General features: G+C 37.6%; 1 protein-coding gene across 9 annotated transcripts in view; it reads left to right on the plus strand.

Annotated features, from left to right (window-relative positions):
* The window catches only part of CTNNA3 (catenin alpha 3), a 428,400-nt gene that overhangs the window by 248,814 nt on the left and 163,543 nt on the right, over positions 1-16,043 (plus strand). For 7 of the 9 annotated variants that reach the window (XM_027694077.1, XM_027694076.1, XM_027694078.1 and 4 more), the window contains one exon: positions 3,645-3,797. In XM_027694077.1, the coding sequence (XP_027549878.1) occupies positions 3,645-3,797 (153 nt within the window). The other 2 variants (XM_027694084.1, XM_027694083.1) reach the window with 2 other exon arrangements.

Genomic DNA, 16,043 nt, shown 5'->3' on the forward strand with positions numbered 1-16,043 from the left:
AAAATGATACTGTGTATCCTCTTTGGTATTCCATCAGTCACTCACAGTGGATTTGGGCCTATGGTGTGCACTCTGCTTTCAGTCATTGCTGGCATTGCCTCTGCAAAATTGGAGTTAAACACGAAACCTTATGAACTTGCATTTTGGGAGTCTCTTCAGTAGTACCCAGTAAAGAGAACCACCACACAGATGCTGGCCCAGGCACCAGCCTGATTGCGGGCTGTGCCATGGCCCCCTTTGGAACACCTTTGTAGACCTCAGGAAGTGGGGTGAAAGAGGGCTCGTGTCTGACAAGACTTGAAGGCAAAGGCAGCCACCTCAGTAATAATGTATCCTGGAAGTTGTGAAAGGTCTCTGGCTTTTCAAGGGAAGTTATTTGCATTCACTTCAAGAACTTGGCCACTACTTGCGGAGATTTTAAGCTATTCTGCTTTGTTTTGATTTTTACTTGCTTTGTGCCAGAGATGTGCATGCCATTTCTGGGTGTGCAGCTTTGCCTAGGTCACTGTTCCTTCCTAGTAGAGCTGTATGAATATTTAAGAAGGAATTGCCTATTCATTCTAATTTCTAATTATGGAAAATTACCATACTCGGTTCTTGCCTCCCAGTTGTTTCCCAGTGTAGCGTGAATGGACTGCACAGATGTTTCTCCTATGGTTTTCTGCAGTTTTGGCTGGTTGGTTGTTTTTATAAATGTTATTCCTCAGGATGTTCTTATATTTCAATGTTACTTCTTCATCATGGATAGCTTTTTCTAAACACAAAGGAGATTGCCTTGCTGGCATCCCTTCGAGACAGGAAGGAGAGATCCCTCAATAATAACTAATCTGTGGTTTGTCCAGGACTTTTGCCAGGGTAGTCTTTTGAGGCAAGAGGCAAATAGAGGCAAACACAGTTTTCTGTACTCATCAGAATACTGATGTTTAATAGTGTTGTAAACAGCTGCTGGCATTTTCTTCTCTACCTTCCACTGTTTTTAACAACCTTATGCCCCATGTTTTATAAACAACATCTTTCTATATTATTTTTTAATGCGGTTTGATATCAAAACAAAAATTCCCCATGCCTCTGCTTCTGTAACAGTCTGCTCAAAGGGTAAGAACAAGACCTTGCATCTTAAAAATAAAACAGTTTGTCAGGCATCATCCTCCCCTGCTTTCCCTCTTGTGATGGTGTCTCTTTCACTTAAAATATGAGAAAAGTTTTAATTATAGCACAATAACTTCCCTAGCATTGCCTGCCAGCACTGCTGCTGCTGTCCTGTGTCTGTTTGTAAGCCTCCCTGTCTGGTTTGCTGTTAGCATTTTGCTCTAGAGGTGGCCAGAGTCAGACTTCCTGAGTCATGAAAACAGTTATGCTTAGGATGAAAAGAAATAAGATATTGCTTCAGATATTCCTTCTTTTTCTTTTGTCTTTCCCCTCTTTTGTTCTACATTGCATTTCTTGGTTTTTTAACGCTACGTGAGCCATCCTTTGAAAATCTCAGCTTTGTGTATTTCTTTTGAAGAGCTGAAACTGGAACATAATTTCAAACTTGTTTGTATTCAGTAAAGACACAGGATTATCCTTCTTCTTTTTTTTTTTTTTTAAGAAGGCACGATCTGCTGTTTAATTGCAGGATAGTGAATCTCTTAGAACAAAATAATAATGATAATTTATATGTGAGAGGTTAATTAAACCAAGCAAACCAGTAAAAAGCTATAGCAAAGAATTATGCAATGAGAGATAAAATTAGGCTGCTGGTTTGAAATTGGATGCCTCAAGCTCACCACAAATGTGACTGAGGTTATTACAGTCACTGGTCCTCAGATAATACACTAAGGCTACGAAAGTCCTACAGCCTGGGCTATGCAGAACCAAAAAATATTTCTCTTGGAGATAATGAATCATCAGCCATGGATATAATGGTTCCACAGGTTTTTGTTGCTTTTTGTTGTAAATTGAAATCTTAAGTTTTAAACTGTGATTCTTCAAGGTCACATTCATGTACTTAATTTTAAACAGGAAAAAAATGTCTGTTTTCTTCAGTTGGGCCTTTCTAGCAGAAAAATTTTAACAGGTAACTTTATCAGGACTGGAGGTTCAACATATTTTTTCCTACAAAGTTTTCAAAACTTTTTAATTTTTTTTTTTTTTAATTCCAGCCTGAATGAAGCTGAGAATGTAAAAAATCCAATTATTGGAATCGCATAGCCTTTGTCTTTCTAAATTCCTTTCAGAACATACAGTGTATCCAGATAGCATATCCCAATGGGATAGGCTGCAGCAAGTTAGAAGACAAAGAAAACATTCCAAACATGTGGTTTTTTTGGAAGATTTGTCTGTCCCTTTGGTGAGTCAATGAGAGCTGGCTTTAGATGGTGAGGCTATCCCAAAGCTAGTGGTGGAATTAATATCCAAATCTTGTCGTGATAATCAACAGATTTCTCTGCTATTATTTCTGCTGTGCGTGGTCACTGCCCTACCTACAAGCACAGCAGCATCAAAAAGATTGTGGGTTTTTGCATTTTTCTAGTGGTAGGAGCCTTTACTTCTACTGAGTTTTCACACAGGTGCATTGGGGCAAAATGCTAAGTGAAAACATCTACTTTGGCAGCAACTCTGTCAGCCTGTGAGAGCTTCCAAATATTTTGTTTCCTTTTCTGTTCCAATCGATATCTTTCCTGTATATTGTAAAAGTAACATTTTTGCAGTAGGAAATTCAGCAAACTTGATAATTTAGTTACATTGCATGGATTGCTACAACTGGTATGTTTGTTGAGTGTTCCATCATTAAATTGAATAATTGTCATGTATGGGTTTATAACATGCAGAATAACCCCTTAAGTGCTGTAATGTCCTAGAGATCAGTTATAAACTTATGTGAAACCTAATTTCAAAGGGATAATTTGTAGCAGAATGTTACACTTTGTTAATAATTTAAGTAAGAAGTTCAAGAACAATTAATTTAAGCAGAGAAAATTGAACTTCAGACTCATTTATAGTTCTTCTTGCTCTATTAATATGTTATCAGGTGGCATAATCAGTAATCTCGGTGACATAATGACCATGAAGGCGACCATCTTGCAAATCAGACTCTGTAGTTGGATTTCCCAACAAGAAAATATTTGGGTAATTTTACAATTATGAAAACGTGTGATGAAGACTATTTTGGGAGCGCAAACATAATTAAATTAATATTTTCTCTGCAAAATTAAATAGACTTCTCCCTTGGCATCTGAGTTACAAGGGACAGTACCCAGGAGACATGAGATCTGGTCTAACTAATTTTTCACGTGTAAAATCATGTAAATAGTCTATGCTGTCATCAAGGAAGGTGAATATTTGTTTGGCTCCCTTGATTTCAACAAAACTAGTATATGTTGTAAGTGTTTTATTGTGTCTGTACACACACACAGACATTTACACTTACAAACATGCGTATTTAGGTAGTGGTATATTAAAATTGTCCCTAAAATTAAATACAGTTTTCTGTGTAATAGATAAATTGCAGCTGCAGTAGGTTTCAGACACACAATCTTGCAAATAATGCAGAAATACAGTGTGTAGATGTTTATGTTATAAAATATTAATGGCCAGTAATTATAGTAGACTTTAACAAATAGCCCAGTTAGCAGGTACTAATGTAATGCTTTCTTTTGCAGCTCCGTAAAGCCATTATAGATCACATCTCAGACTCCTTCTTAGATACCACTGTTCCACTTCTAGTTCTCATTGAAGCTGCTAAAAATGGAAGAGAGAAAGAAATAAAGGAATATGCTGCTATATTTCGAGAACATACCAGCAGGCTTGTGGAGGTATGTTTGATGGAACTGCACTTTTTTTGTTTGAATATATGGTGTAAATGACTTGCCACCAAACACTTCCTTTGCTGGCTGATATCATAAAACATTTAAGGCTGGCATTTTAGGAAAGAATAAATAAATGACCTCCATTTATTTATTCTCCATTTTTTATATAATGGCTGCAGTAAGACAGAGGGCTTTGTGGTTATATAGGATTTCGTTGCATAGAAATTTGATGGTGTGGAATTGTAATTTGAGAAACTCATTCAAACTGGAGCCTGAAACACTACTGGAATACTGAAGTCAGGAATTTGCAGTAATATTATCTCAAGTGCATGTGAGGAATGCATTGGTAATTTTTGTGGGGTTTTGTGAGCTTTTGGTGCTTTTGTGTGCAGTAATGCAAAAATGGGAAAAATCAATTAATTCACTTTGTGGCTAAAAATTTACTTATGAAAACTGTTTGGCTCAGAATTAATTAGTCTTGAGTGATCTACAGATAATGAAAGACAAATAGGTAAAAAGCTAAAGTAGAAGTATGGTATTGCAATTATGTTTCTTTTCATAGTCGTGTAATTACAGAATAAGACTGGTTGTTATTCTCTGATTTACAAGAGTGTCTCATTTTGACCATGCTGCAAAATCAAATGAAAGTTAAAACATAAACCCAAAATTGTAAGTTTTTCAGATTTTTAATACTGAAGCTAAACCATCAAAGAACAGGTGATCTCTGAAGATCAGATAATGTTACTGAATTTCTACCCGAATCCAGGTCAGCTGAAATACCCAAATCATTATTCATTTTAGAAGATGTGAGCCTAAAAATGGAATATTCATTTCCCTTCATGGGTTTGAATTTGTTTCACAAATGCTGGAATAGCTGGGGCCAGTTTGTGATTAAAGGGACCAGTGGCTGCACAGATCCTCTGCCTAGAAAATCCACAAGGCCATGGGGCAGCTGCCTGTGAACATGAGACTGCCCAGAAGAGAAGTACCCTTAGTGCTCTTGTGAAAAAAGGAATTCTGTTACCTCACAACCTGATCTTGCTGTGTGTGTAAATACACAGTGTGGATGTGTGCATAGTTATATTTATGCTGTGACTCAATGTGCTGCCTACACTGAAGAAAACATACTTTTAAAAATGCTTTAAGTACCTGGCTTTCAGAGAGACTGTACACAGTGCCAACTCCTTTTGTTGAATTAGTTGTTCCAAATGTTACTTTGCTGGTGCTTCTATCATATTCTGCTACTGAAAATTATCATAAAGTAAAGTGGAAGTTATCTTCTAGATATGTACTAGGACTGAACTGTCTTATTTAAAAGTAGCTTACATTGGTTTAATGCACTTACCAGTATCTCTGAGTGAGAGCTTGAGTGATGGTTTTTTGATAAACTGTATTTATCAACTGCTAAACTCTCCAGCAATTTAATTAGATGGTAGTTGTACTGCATCCATCAACTGTGAGCCTATCAGAGGTAAAACAAAACAAAAAGGAAAAAAAATAAACAGCTAAGCAAGTGGCCACAAGGGGCTTTGTACAGATTAACAGATTTATCTGATTTTTAAGAAAAATTCAGTCATTTCGAGCAGCATCCTCTAAGAGAAGGAGTTATGGTGGCTGTTTTGTGGAAAGTGTAACACCAATTAAATTGATATAAGTGGAATAGCATTTAAATACATTAAAGCAATAAATCGGAAGCATATTTTGGGTTTTAGTGGCCTAAAACCTGTTAAGCTGGGAATATAAATTGATGCACTAGAGCACTGCACTGTTGCTTTAATTTGTCAAGGAATATAATGGATAGATAGATAGATCTGACTAATTGTGGTTTTCACAAGTGGACATCCTTCAGAAATACACATATTTCAGAACTGAGAAGTGGCAGATACATCTGTGGCTTGGTTTCCAGCTGAACATGGTGCCATGGGAAATGGATATGCTGTAGAAATCAGGTCTAGCTGAAAGTGCTCCCCAGATCAGGGAGCCTGATTCTGCAAGAATCAAGGGCAGGTCAAAAAGGAGATGCGCTGACTTTGAATCCTTGCCATTTCTATTATCCTTTTATTTATCAAAGAATTTAATTTTTTTTTGTTATAATGGTAATACATAAACATCACTCGTCCCCTTTGGGGCAGCTGCCCAGCCTTTTGCCGGGGAAGTGTTTGGTATTGAAGTGCAGGATCATGGGTGGCACGTACCTGGCTGTGGAATACTAAGAGACAACAGGTGTAGGTAAAATATTTTAAAAGCTAAATAGCTTAGGAAAGAAATGTTGCAAAAATGGCATAGAGGACTAACTGTGCCAGAAAAGGCTGGTAGGTGAGGTAGAGGAGACAGGAAGTTGTAGGATAACTGTGAAAGCAGTTTTACCATCTACATATAGTTGTGACATCCAAGGAGTTGGATGGTTTGTGGGCACCTAATGATAGGGCAAAGGCCAGTGATGCCAGCAAGACTGCCCATGTTGTTAAATGCAACATACCTTGTTTATCAGAATAAAAAAGGTGGGTTTTTTTTTTCTTTTGTAAGCTGGAAGTAGCCTTTATGGAACATGAGACGTAGTGGAGCTGCTTGCAAGCACTGAGAGGTGAAAACCAGCTCAGATGTTGGCAATCCCTAGGTTTTGTCTTGGGGAACAAAAGCTAATAGAAAAACCCATTTACATTCTGACTGTCTTTTTTTTTTCTGGCTGTAAAACACCCTAGATGTGTGTGTGAGCCCATTGTAAACCTTTGACATCTGTAGCACCCCATAGTAGAGAATTTCACAGCCTATGTGTTGTGCAGAGAAGTGAAACCCTCACATGGTCATTTCCTTTGCTGTCCCTGAATTCCTGTATCAGAAGAGACAATGAGCACCAGTCCCTATTTTCCTTCTCCATGCCACTTACTGTTTCAATTGCCTGCTTTCAAAGTTAAGTATTTAAAATTTTCCTTACTTGGAAGCTGTATAAGGATCACTCTGCTACCTTCCCTCTGCCTTTTCCAGCACCTTGCTGGAAGGTGAGATGGTAAGGCAGAACTGTGCATGCTATTCAATACATTCAAGATATTTCCTAGAATCTTAGAATCCCAGAATGGTTTGGGTTGGAAGGGACCTTAAATATTACCTCATTCCACTCCCCTGCCGTGGGCAGAGACATCTTCCACTAGAACAGGTTACTCAGAGCTTTGTCCAACCTGGCCTTGGACACTTCCAGGGATGGAGCTTCCACAGCTTCTCTGAGAAACCTGTGCCAGGGCCTCACCACCCTCACAGGGAAAAATTTCTTCCTAATATCCAGTCTAATCCTGCCCTCTGTCAGTGTGAAGCCATTCCCCCTTGCAAACAGGCACTCTCCATCTTTCTTGTAGGCTCCCTTTCTTTATGTACTCCATTTCCACATCTATAAATTCCTGACAGTGTGTCTTCTGAGATGGTGCTGGACACTAAACTGCGATTTTCACAGAAAGTTTATATGACAATCCCAAAATCTTACTCCTGATTACTATTAGTCTCTTGAGGTCTGTCACATATATGTAATACTGTGAAATCCTTTGCAAATCTTCATTAGTTCTTTTATTTAGTACAGTGAACAACTTGGTAAAAAAATGCGTAAATAAAAATTTATGAAAAGTTAATGCAGACACTGTGACCACAAGGAAATTTGTGGTTCTCAGCTTTCTCCCAGTTTCCTGCTGATTTGTTCCTGAGGTTGAAAAAAGTGATGCTAATCTACCTGAATCATATGAGAATGACTTGTTACTCAGCACCTCAGTGCCTGGAGGAGTCATGGGATCTACGTGCCTGGATCTTAGTACTCCATATACAGTACAATCAACAGTCCAGCTCTTTCTTGGCAGCCTCAGGGAGGTTATTCTTCCATTGCTTCCATGTATGAAAATAGGGCTGTCCATTTCTGCTTATTTTAACATTGCTATTCTAAAAGATATTTATGACATAGGGAAGATTTGTGACTATTTCCTTTTCATCACATAAAGGCAAGTTTTGGCACTTGAAGATAAGTGCTGTGAAATCACCTGTATGTAATGACTGCTGAAGTTTAATTCTCTCCAAACGAAGGAAAGACTGTGTTTAAAAAAATGTAGCTTTTCCCAAATCCAATCACGAGTTCAAGTTCAGTAAGTTTGCTCTTATAAAAAGCAGTGTCTCAGCTTTATCCTGTTCAGCTGAATGTGTTCCACACACAAGGCTTCAGAGCAACCCTGTTGAGCTGGGCTGATGATTTTAGTGTTGCACCAAGAATGAATTTGATAATGCTAATTTAAAAGTGGAGTCAGGACAACGTGTTGTAATAAAGAGATAATGCTGCATTCTCAAAATAATCAGCGAGCAATAAATTGAATCAGCATAGTGGTATTCCTTATACTGTTATTCTGTGGCTCAGTTATAAATATGCTGCTGTTGCCATATTGATAAAACCATCTGTGTTTGGTTTTCCTTTCATGGTATTTTACTTGATTGCAGGGATTTATGAAATAAGATTCTGAATGTGGGCCACAAACACCTGTGTACTTGTGTAGTCAGATCTCCAGTCACATAAAACCCCATTTTAGTACTGCAGCCAGCAAGTCCAACAGTGATAGGTAAGATAGGTGATGCAATGATTTTGATGTTACAGGATGGGGTTGTAAGTCCATTTTTAATTAAAACAAACCATTGATATTTGTGTTGTTTCCAGTTTGAGCATTTACTTGTCTGCTCAGATTAGAGCCGGTACTGAGAATGCTGGCCTGTCCCCCCACCCACCAGGATCACTCCTCTCATCATTTTGCTTATGTTGTCTTTTTTCAAAATTGAAAAATTCAGATAGGTATTCTGGGATTCGATTGTTTAGGTCTTTTTTTCAATTTCAAACTTTATTTACCCCATTCACTCTTAACCCAAGATAATGAATTCCCAAAGATTTCTCTTGCTTACATTTACTGCCTGTCTCTTCTTTGACTAAATGACTAGTCAAGTCTGGATGTCTAATTTCTAGATAGCTGAAGTGAGGTGAGATGATTTGTACCTTGAGAGATGACTGTTGGTCTGTTTTGAGATATACAATATGTTGCATTTTCTTACACTTCATATAGCAGTTTTAATCAGGCATATCCTGTTTTTTGGTGCAGTTTTTGAATCTGTTTTTGAAAGATCAAGGATGTTTGAAGAATAGGTTATGATAGTGTTTTGTATATAAACACAATAAACTGAGTTGGACATTATAAAAACAAAAGTTCATTTTCTCACAAAGGTTAATCCAACAGTGGATTTGATATGGAAATTAGAAATACTACTTGAAATGTCAAGAGATATTTTCTGTGGTTTCTATTTTAATCTGAAAATGAAAACTTCTCTAATGGAAACAGTAGGTCTTGAGAAAGAAGGTATGTTTTTTTTCCCTCTTTGAATATGAAATGTTAATTGTGCTAAGCTAAATTGCTCACTACTCTGACTCACTGCTCATATTGTAATTTAAGAAACAAACAGTGCCCTCATAGGCCAGTGACCTTTGTAAATTGGCTTGAGAAGTAATATCTGTTACAAAAGCCTCTCTTCTGAATTAGCATTTGGAAGCTACATTCCTTCCTTTAAAAATTGGTTTAAGACATAGCAAAGTAATACAGTTCAGAAGTGTGTGTGTAAATTCAGTGAAGTATAAAACAGAGCAATGGGAAGACTGGAAGACCACACCAGGTCTGGGGCAATAATATTTCCAGAAATAGTAGCAACTAAAGATAATATCTTCTGCCTTGTTTTCTTATAGTTTTGGAGGGTTTTTGTTTGTTTGTTTGTTTTTCTCTCCTGAGTTTATTAACTGCTCTCTGCTCTTACCCTTGAGGTTCTGGCTTCTGTTAAAAAGTGCACAGATTTGGGATGTGAGCCACACTTAGCAGCAGTATCAGCTGGTGCCTCGTGGACAGCACTAGTATTGAAAAAGCTCAAATAGTGGCAAAGTGTTTGAGATACCTTGGTCAACATCTTTGCACTATCATGACTGCAAAAGAAATGCACAAACCAGAATCTCTTAGCTGTAAATGTGAATAGTGTGTTCAGGTATGTGGAGGAAGTGAAACAGTCCTAGTTACATAGTAAAAAAAATCTCAAAACCGCCCATATTAAACTACCCACTTTGGCTGTGATATTGGACATTTCCCACATATGGAATGAACACTCAGCTGCTGAAATATTTTTGTGAGTACCAAGGGTGACATTAAACATTCTTCAGATGGAGGTTGTTCTAGGCTACAGTGCCTTATATTGCTCATATACTGCATCAAATATTTCTCATCTACTGCATCAAATATTTCTAAGTCTGCATATTGATTTTGTGACATTGAAAAACTAGAATATATTGCAGGATGAAAAAGGTAACCAGATTTGGGTTAAGACTCTGTCTCTAAGTCTTTTTTTGTGAGCCTTGACTAAAACAAATTCCCCAAAGATATGTTTCTGTTAGAAAATGCTTGGTATTAGTGGGAATTCCTTGTTCTGATGCAGCAATTTTGAAAAAAATATTTCAGAATATGAAAATTAAGTGCTTTGAGATTTGACGTATTTAGGTTTTGCTTTGAAATGCCATTTCATTTAAAATGTTACAATTATATTGGAAATCTAGTTGACATATTTGATTATATGGAAATATTTTCTAAGAGTCTTGACTTCTAGGACATTTTAAAATTAGCTTTGAATAGAAACACTATTTTAAAATATGGAAATTAAGACAAAATAATAACAAAAAGCCTTCAGGGACTCAGTTGGACCTTATGGTTCCCTGTAAGACATGTCTGTTTTCAGAGAATAGATTGTTCTGGCCTGTGGTTCACTTCTACTGAAGACAAAACCAAACTCTGCTGTTGAGATAACAAGTATGTAAAAGTGAACAAAAGAGAGGTAACAAGGGAAACTGAAATGTCACATCTACACGAGGAGAAAAGCAAGGCCTGTGTAACTAGAAATTCTGTGTTTGGGAAAGCTGACAACTGTTCTGAGCTGATCTATCACAGAGATGTAATGCTTTCTGAGAGGAGGAGTGATAGGCTGGGTGAACTTGAGATTAAAAAAGGAATTTGATGGGAGCAGGGAAGAATCCTCTGATTATCTTGTCTTTTGGCACAGATGCAAATCTCCCACTGCAATGTTTAAAGGTCAGCTGTTCCAAGCAGAGGCTGAGAGATTTAATAGGAGAAGTGGAGGAGATGATGAAATGAACTTTGTGTGCTTCATCTCTTCTCTCCGTACATGAATATATCATATTCTCTGTAGTTTGATCTGATAACACTGACTGCAGATCTACTGATACATACATTTGATGGTTTGGCCTATTGCCTAATTCTTGCCCTTGTGTTTTTCAGTTTTGATTATATTGCAATATGACAGTGCTGGCTTCTAGGAATTAGGATTTCTGAGGTTGAATCTGCTATGAACAATGGACAGTTACAGACAGCACATCAGTGTTGTGATGTGTTGATACAGAACAGCAAAGGCATGCAGGACATAGAGTGTTGTTCAAAAAACAAGTGTCCAAGTTAATACAAAGATTTCCAGTGCAGGAAATCCACATCTATTGAAGATGAATTCTCCCTAGGAGATCATTCTTTGTAAATGATGTTAAAAGCTGTAAGGGAGGGAAAACCTTGAATAGGTGGTAATTTGGGTCCAGGCATTCCTTGCTTAATATAGGGTTTCTGCACCCTTCCCAGGGAGGCTGTCCCTGTCTCTGGATAGCACTGCACAACAGTAAGGGTAATGCATTTATACCACCTTCACTGAAGAGTTCATAGCTTTTTGCCACTTTAGTGTGATGAAACTACTGTGAGTGGAACAACAGCAGTCTGGGATTGAATCTTTGTTATTTTAAATATAAGTATAAATATTTTCTTAGTTTGTTGGTTTAGAGCCTTTCCTATTTACCCAAGAGCTGGACCCAGAAAATGTGTTTGAATGGATGTCAGCCCAATTTATGGAATTGCTAATCCGTCACAGAAATTAGGTGCTTCAAAGGTAGCATTTATTTCAGTTGTGTTTCAGTAGCACTTTGGAGAGTTCAAGAAATATCTGGGTCCATAGAGTTGGAAAAATATATGACATTGATAAACTGTAGAAGGAGAGAGAAAGAAAGAACCATTCTGTCATGTGAATCAATGACAGAGCCTGGATTAAAATGGAGATAAGTGAATTTAGCTAACTCAAAATCATTGACCATAAACTCAGTTAAGAATGCCTATGTAAAGTTTTATCTGAATTAACTCCTTCTATTTAGAAAACCATTGGTTTTCTAAACCAATTGGTGCCATTTTCATAAGGAAATTGGGGCTTAAGCTATACATAGGTTAAAAATAATTTTTCATTTAATGCCATTAGAATTACAATGCCATTTTGGCAAACAGTATGAAATAACAATATGAATTTCACTTAAAAGTGAAATTTTTTTTAGGTTTTTCATTTTGTTTGCAAAATTTTTGTAAAACCCAGCACAGTGGAAATAATAGTAAGTATTTGGTAATCAAATCTGAACATCCAGTACATAAGGACTACATTCTTTAACATTTCTTATCTTTTACTTGGAGCTAAGGCTCATGGCAAAAACTACTTGAACTCTGAAAACCAACAACCCCCCCCCAGAGTTGATATCCAAAGTCACATTTCCATAGTTTCCTGTCTGATAGCAACTTAATCTAAAATGGTATTTACCAATCATTTAATTTTGCTTTACATATCGAAGTACTGCATTTACAAAGTCCTGTCAACTGGAAGATCCTGATTTCTTTCTACCACCTTCAAAGACAAGGAGTTGAGTATTCTCAGCACTGCTTCTATTTCTATCAGTTTTAATCCCAGGCTGGTAAACACCAAATAAATATAACATTTTAATCCTTCATTACCTGTTTTTTAATATTGATTTTACTGAGCTATAGAAAAACAAAACTGCTTCTGACAGTGGCAAAACTTCCCTACTGCATGTGTAGAGGTCATGCTGACAGATAACTGGAAGATCTTTATTAATTTTTGGGGTGTCAGAAGAGAGCAGAATCTTTTATCATTCTCCTTCAGAGCGTAATCAGAAGGCAAGAAACGCGAATTCTCTTCTGTGGAAGTTTTTCGTTTCGGGCAGTTCAATGCTAAGGAGTTTCATCCCCAGATGTAAGATCCAAGTCAAGGGCTTGTCACTTTTTCGCTGGCACACTTGCTGTTATTCTTCTTCTTCAACCCATCATGTAATCATATGGTATCATCATATAATCACATCTGTGTCAAAATACCAATTAAAGACCATAAAACTGAGAGTATATCTTCACATCTGTTTTTGTGTTCCAGTTTAGTGTCTGTTAGCTGTGTCCATAAGCAAACACAGCAGCTGTCCCTGGGATACAGGATCCTGTTGGAAGATGAGATCTGCTGACACAGAGCTGGAGTGTGGTTTTCTGCTTCAAGGAGCATATATCTAACTGTGAAGCAGTTGGCATATAGCGATATGGATGCAGACTATTGGTCAGCATTTTGGGAATAAAATGTACCTGTCAGCAGATTGGAATGACATTTTTGTAAATAAGATAAGCTCTTTTAAGCACAATCAATATTTATGAATGGGAAGTGGATTTTCATTACATTACCATACTAATTTCTATAATCAGTCTGCCCTTGACAAATTAACTCTCCTCTCTTATCACTCTTTTTAAAATTTTTATTAGCTCTTATTTAATGAGTTAATGCTTTGTTTTTGAGAGGAAACCCACCCAATTTTAGTTTACTAATTTCTATGCATCCTCAGTTTGTGTGATTCAGAATTCCCATTCAGTACTCCCCTGTTCCTGTCTGACTTTCTCACTTTCAAGAGAGACCAGTGTGCAGCCTGCCTGTTCAGGCAGGGTTTAATTAGTGGCACATCCATGAGATCTGGGCAGTGGAGATTCCTTTTCAGTAAGTTCTTCATTGCTGCAGTTCATTTAAACCCAAAGATCTTAGTGGATCCATTTTAACAATCCAATTGCTGACTTTGCTGATTTTAGCAAATCTGAGATGAGATAGTTCTGTAGCAAGCAATACTAATCTAACTACCAAATCAAAAAATACACGTCCTCATTTTACTTAGAGATACTTTTTTTTCCTGCAGCTGTTTAAAAATCAAACTTTTAATGTCTGAAACTGTGAGATTAGCTCAGCTGGTTAGAGCATGGTGCTAATAACACCATGGTCGTGGGTTTGATCCCTGTAGGGGCCATTCATTTAGGAGCTGGAGTTGATGATCCTTATGGGTCCCTTCCAACTCAGAATATCTAATGCCGGTAGACCCGAGAGTTAGGTCTAAAACCCCTGCTTTCCCATTTCAGTTAGAATTAATTTCTGTGCTGAAGGCAAAGTGACCTGCTTGGCAAGAGGATGTGACAGCCTTCCTGGTTACACCTTACAAGCCCTCTGCTGCCAAGGGTTTCTCCAGTGGGTTGGTTGTTTGCAGCAGGTAAAGATGATTTACCTAAAGGTGGTAAGTGGCATTTGGGGGGAGGGACATTTGGAATTATTACTGAAGTTGAAGGTAGCACAGGAATGATGCACAAATGCTTTATGTTCTAATAGAAACAGTCTGCCAACAGTCATTGAGAGGTGACGGGCAGGAAGGAGGCCTTTAAAGACAGGTAACTTTTTCTGGATGTATTGGAGCTGGTAGATGGGTGTTTAATGGAGAGTTAATGTGGTCAAAACAGTGAATTAAGAAAATTAATTCAATAAATTAGCTTAAAGTCAAGCATGTACTTCTGAGCATATGTAAACTTTAAGACATTGAACCTTGCTATTTAGGGCCTCAGAGAGTTCTAGCATTTTACAGCCAAGTCCTGAATTAATAATGTGAGAATTTTTGCACCTTTGTGTAATTAATCAAATAAGGTCCAACTTTCCTATTACTGATTGAGCTTCGGGTGATAAATGGTGACATTTTCATTAATCCTCTTAATCACAGCCTTTATTGCAGAAATGTGAAGCAAGGGAACAAAAGATAAACAACCCAAAGATTTATCAGACTTCCAGCATGTGAGGGGCATATTTCAACAGCTAGAAATGTCAGGCACCAAGTACAGTGAGACAGGATGTGCCAGAAGTTATGGGGGCTCCAAAAGGGAAGTGGACTCCCTGTCATGATACTCGTGGTTAATGATTTTGGTGATAGTTTACAGAGAGCTAACACAAATGCATTGGCAGTGACTTTTTTTTTTCTTGCATTACTGCAAAAAGCAGATGAAGAACTTCCTCAGAATATTAGAAATTGTGGTAATTGTGATTCCATTACATCCCCAAAAGTCTCATCATTTTGATATATTGATCTGTAATGAGCTAGTCACCTATAACAGAATAATTGCAAAGGTGCTAAAAAAGGAACACGTCATCAAAGTATTACCATCATTTTTAGTAAAGCTTGTGCTTCTTAAATACCAAATAAGTCTATGAGTGTGTGCACTTGTTAGGGTTTGCTGGCATGTTGTTTTTTTTCCCTTGGAATATGGATGCTGTGATATCTGTTAAAGGTGGAGGTTTACTTGGAATGGTTTTACACTGAAGGAGGGTAGATTCAGGTTAGGTAAGAGCAAAAAATTCTTCTCTCTGAGGGTAGTGAGGCCCTGGCACAGGTTGCTCAGAGAAGCTGTGGCTGCCTCATCCCTGGAAGTGTCCAAGGCCAGGTTGAATGGGGCTTGGAGAAACCTGGGAGAGTGGAAGGTGTCCCTGGCCATGGCAGGGGGATGGAACAAGATGATGCCTTCCAACCCAAAGCATTCTGTGATTTTAAGAGTATTTTTCAAAGGATCAGGCAAGATGTTTGTTTGCTCAATTTAATCACCTCTCTAGGAATCTTTCTGGGTATTTTACCACTGGCAAATGGCTTTTGAACCAGTATTTTTCTCCGTTGCTGCCTGGGTGATGCTTTGTCTAAGATTGTACTTTATAACATGAGTATATTCTTGGATACATTGGAATAACTGAGAAATGTTCTTGTTCTGAAATGCAGTTTGTACACAATACCTAGAGAAGCTATCTAATACCTTGTATTTGAGACAAGAAAGCAAAAAGTAGGGCAAATGCTTTCATGATACAGACTTAACAGCATAAATTAAAAAAAGAGTAGCTGGGAAAAAAAAAAGAAGTAAGGAAATTATCAGAAAACACACTGTGGGAAGCCAGGGACTGGAATTTCTGATCACAAGGAAGGCGAGTGATCTTTAATGGGGAAGTTGGATATTTTTTGTTTATGACAGCTTGGCTGAAACAAAAGGCACATACTGT

This window comes from Neopelma chrysocephalum, unplaced genomic scaffold (genome assembly GCF_003984885.1).
Source record: "Neopelma chrysocephalum unplaced genomic scaffold, ASM398488v2 Primary Assembly neopelma1_96, whole genome shotgun sequence".
NCBI lineage: Eukaryota > Metazoa > Chordata > Aves > Passeriformes > Pipridae > Neopelma > Neopelma chrysocephalum.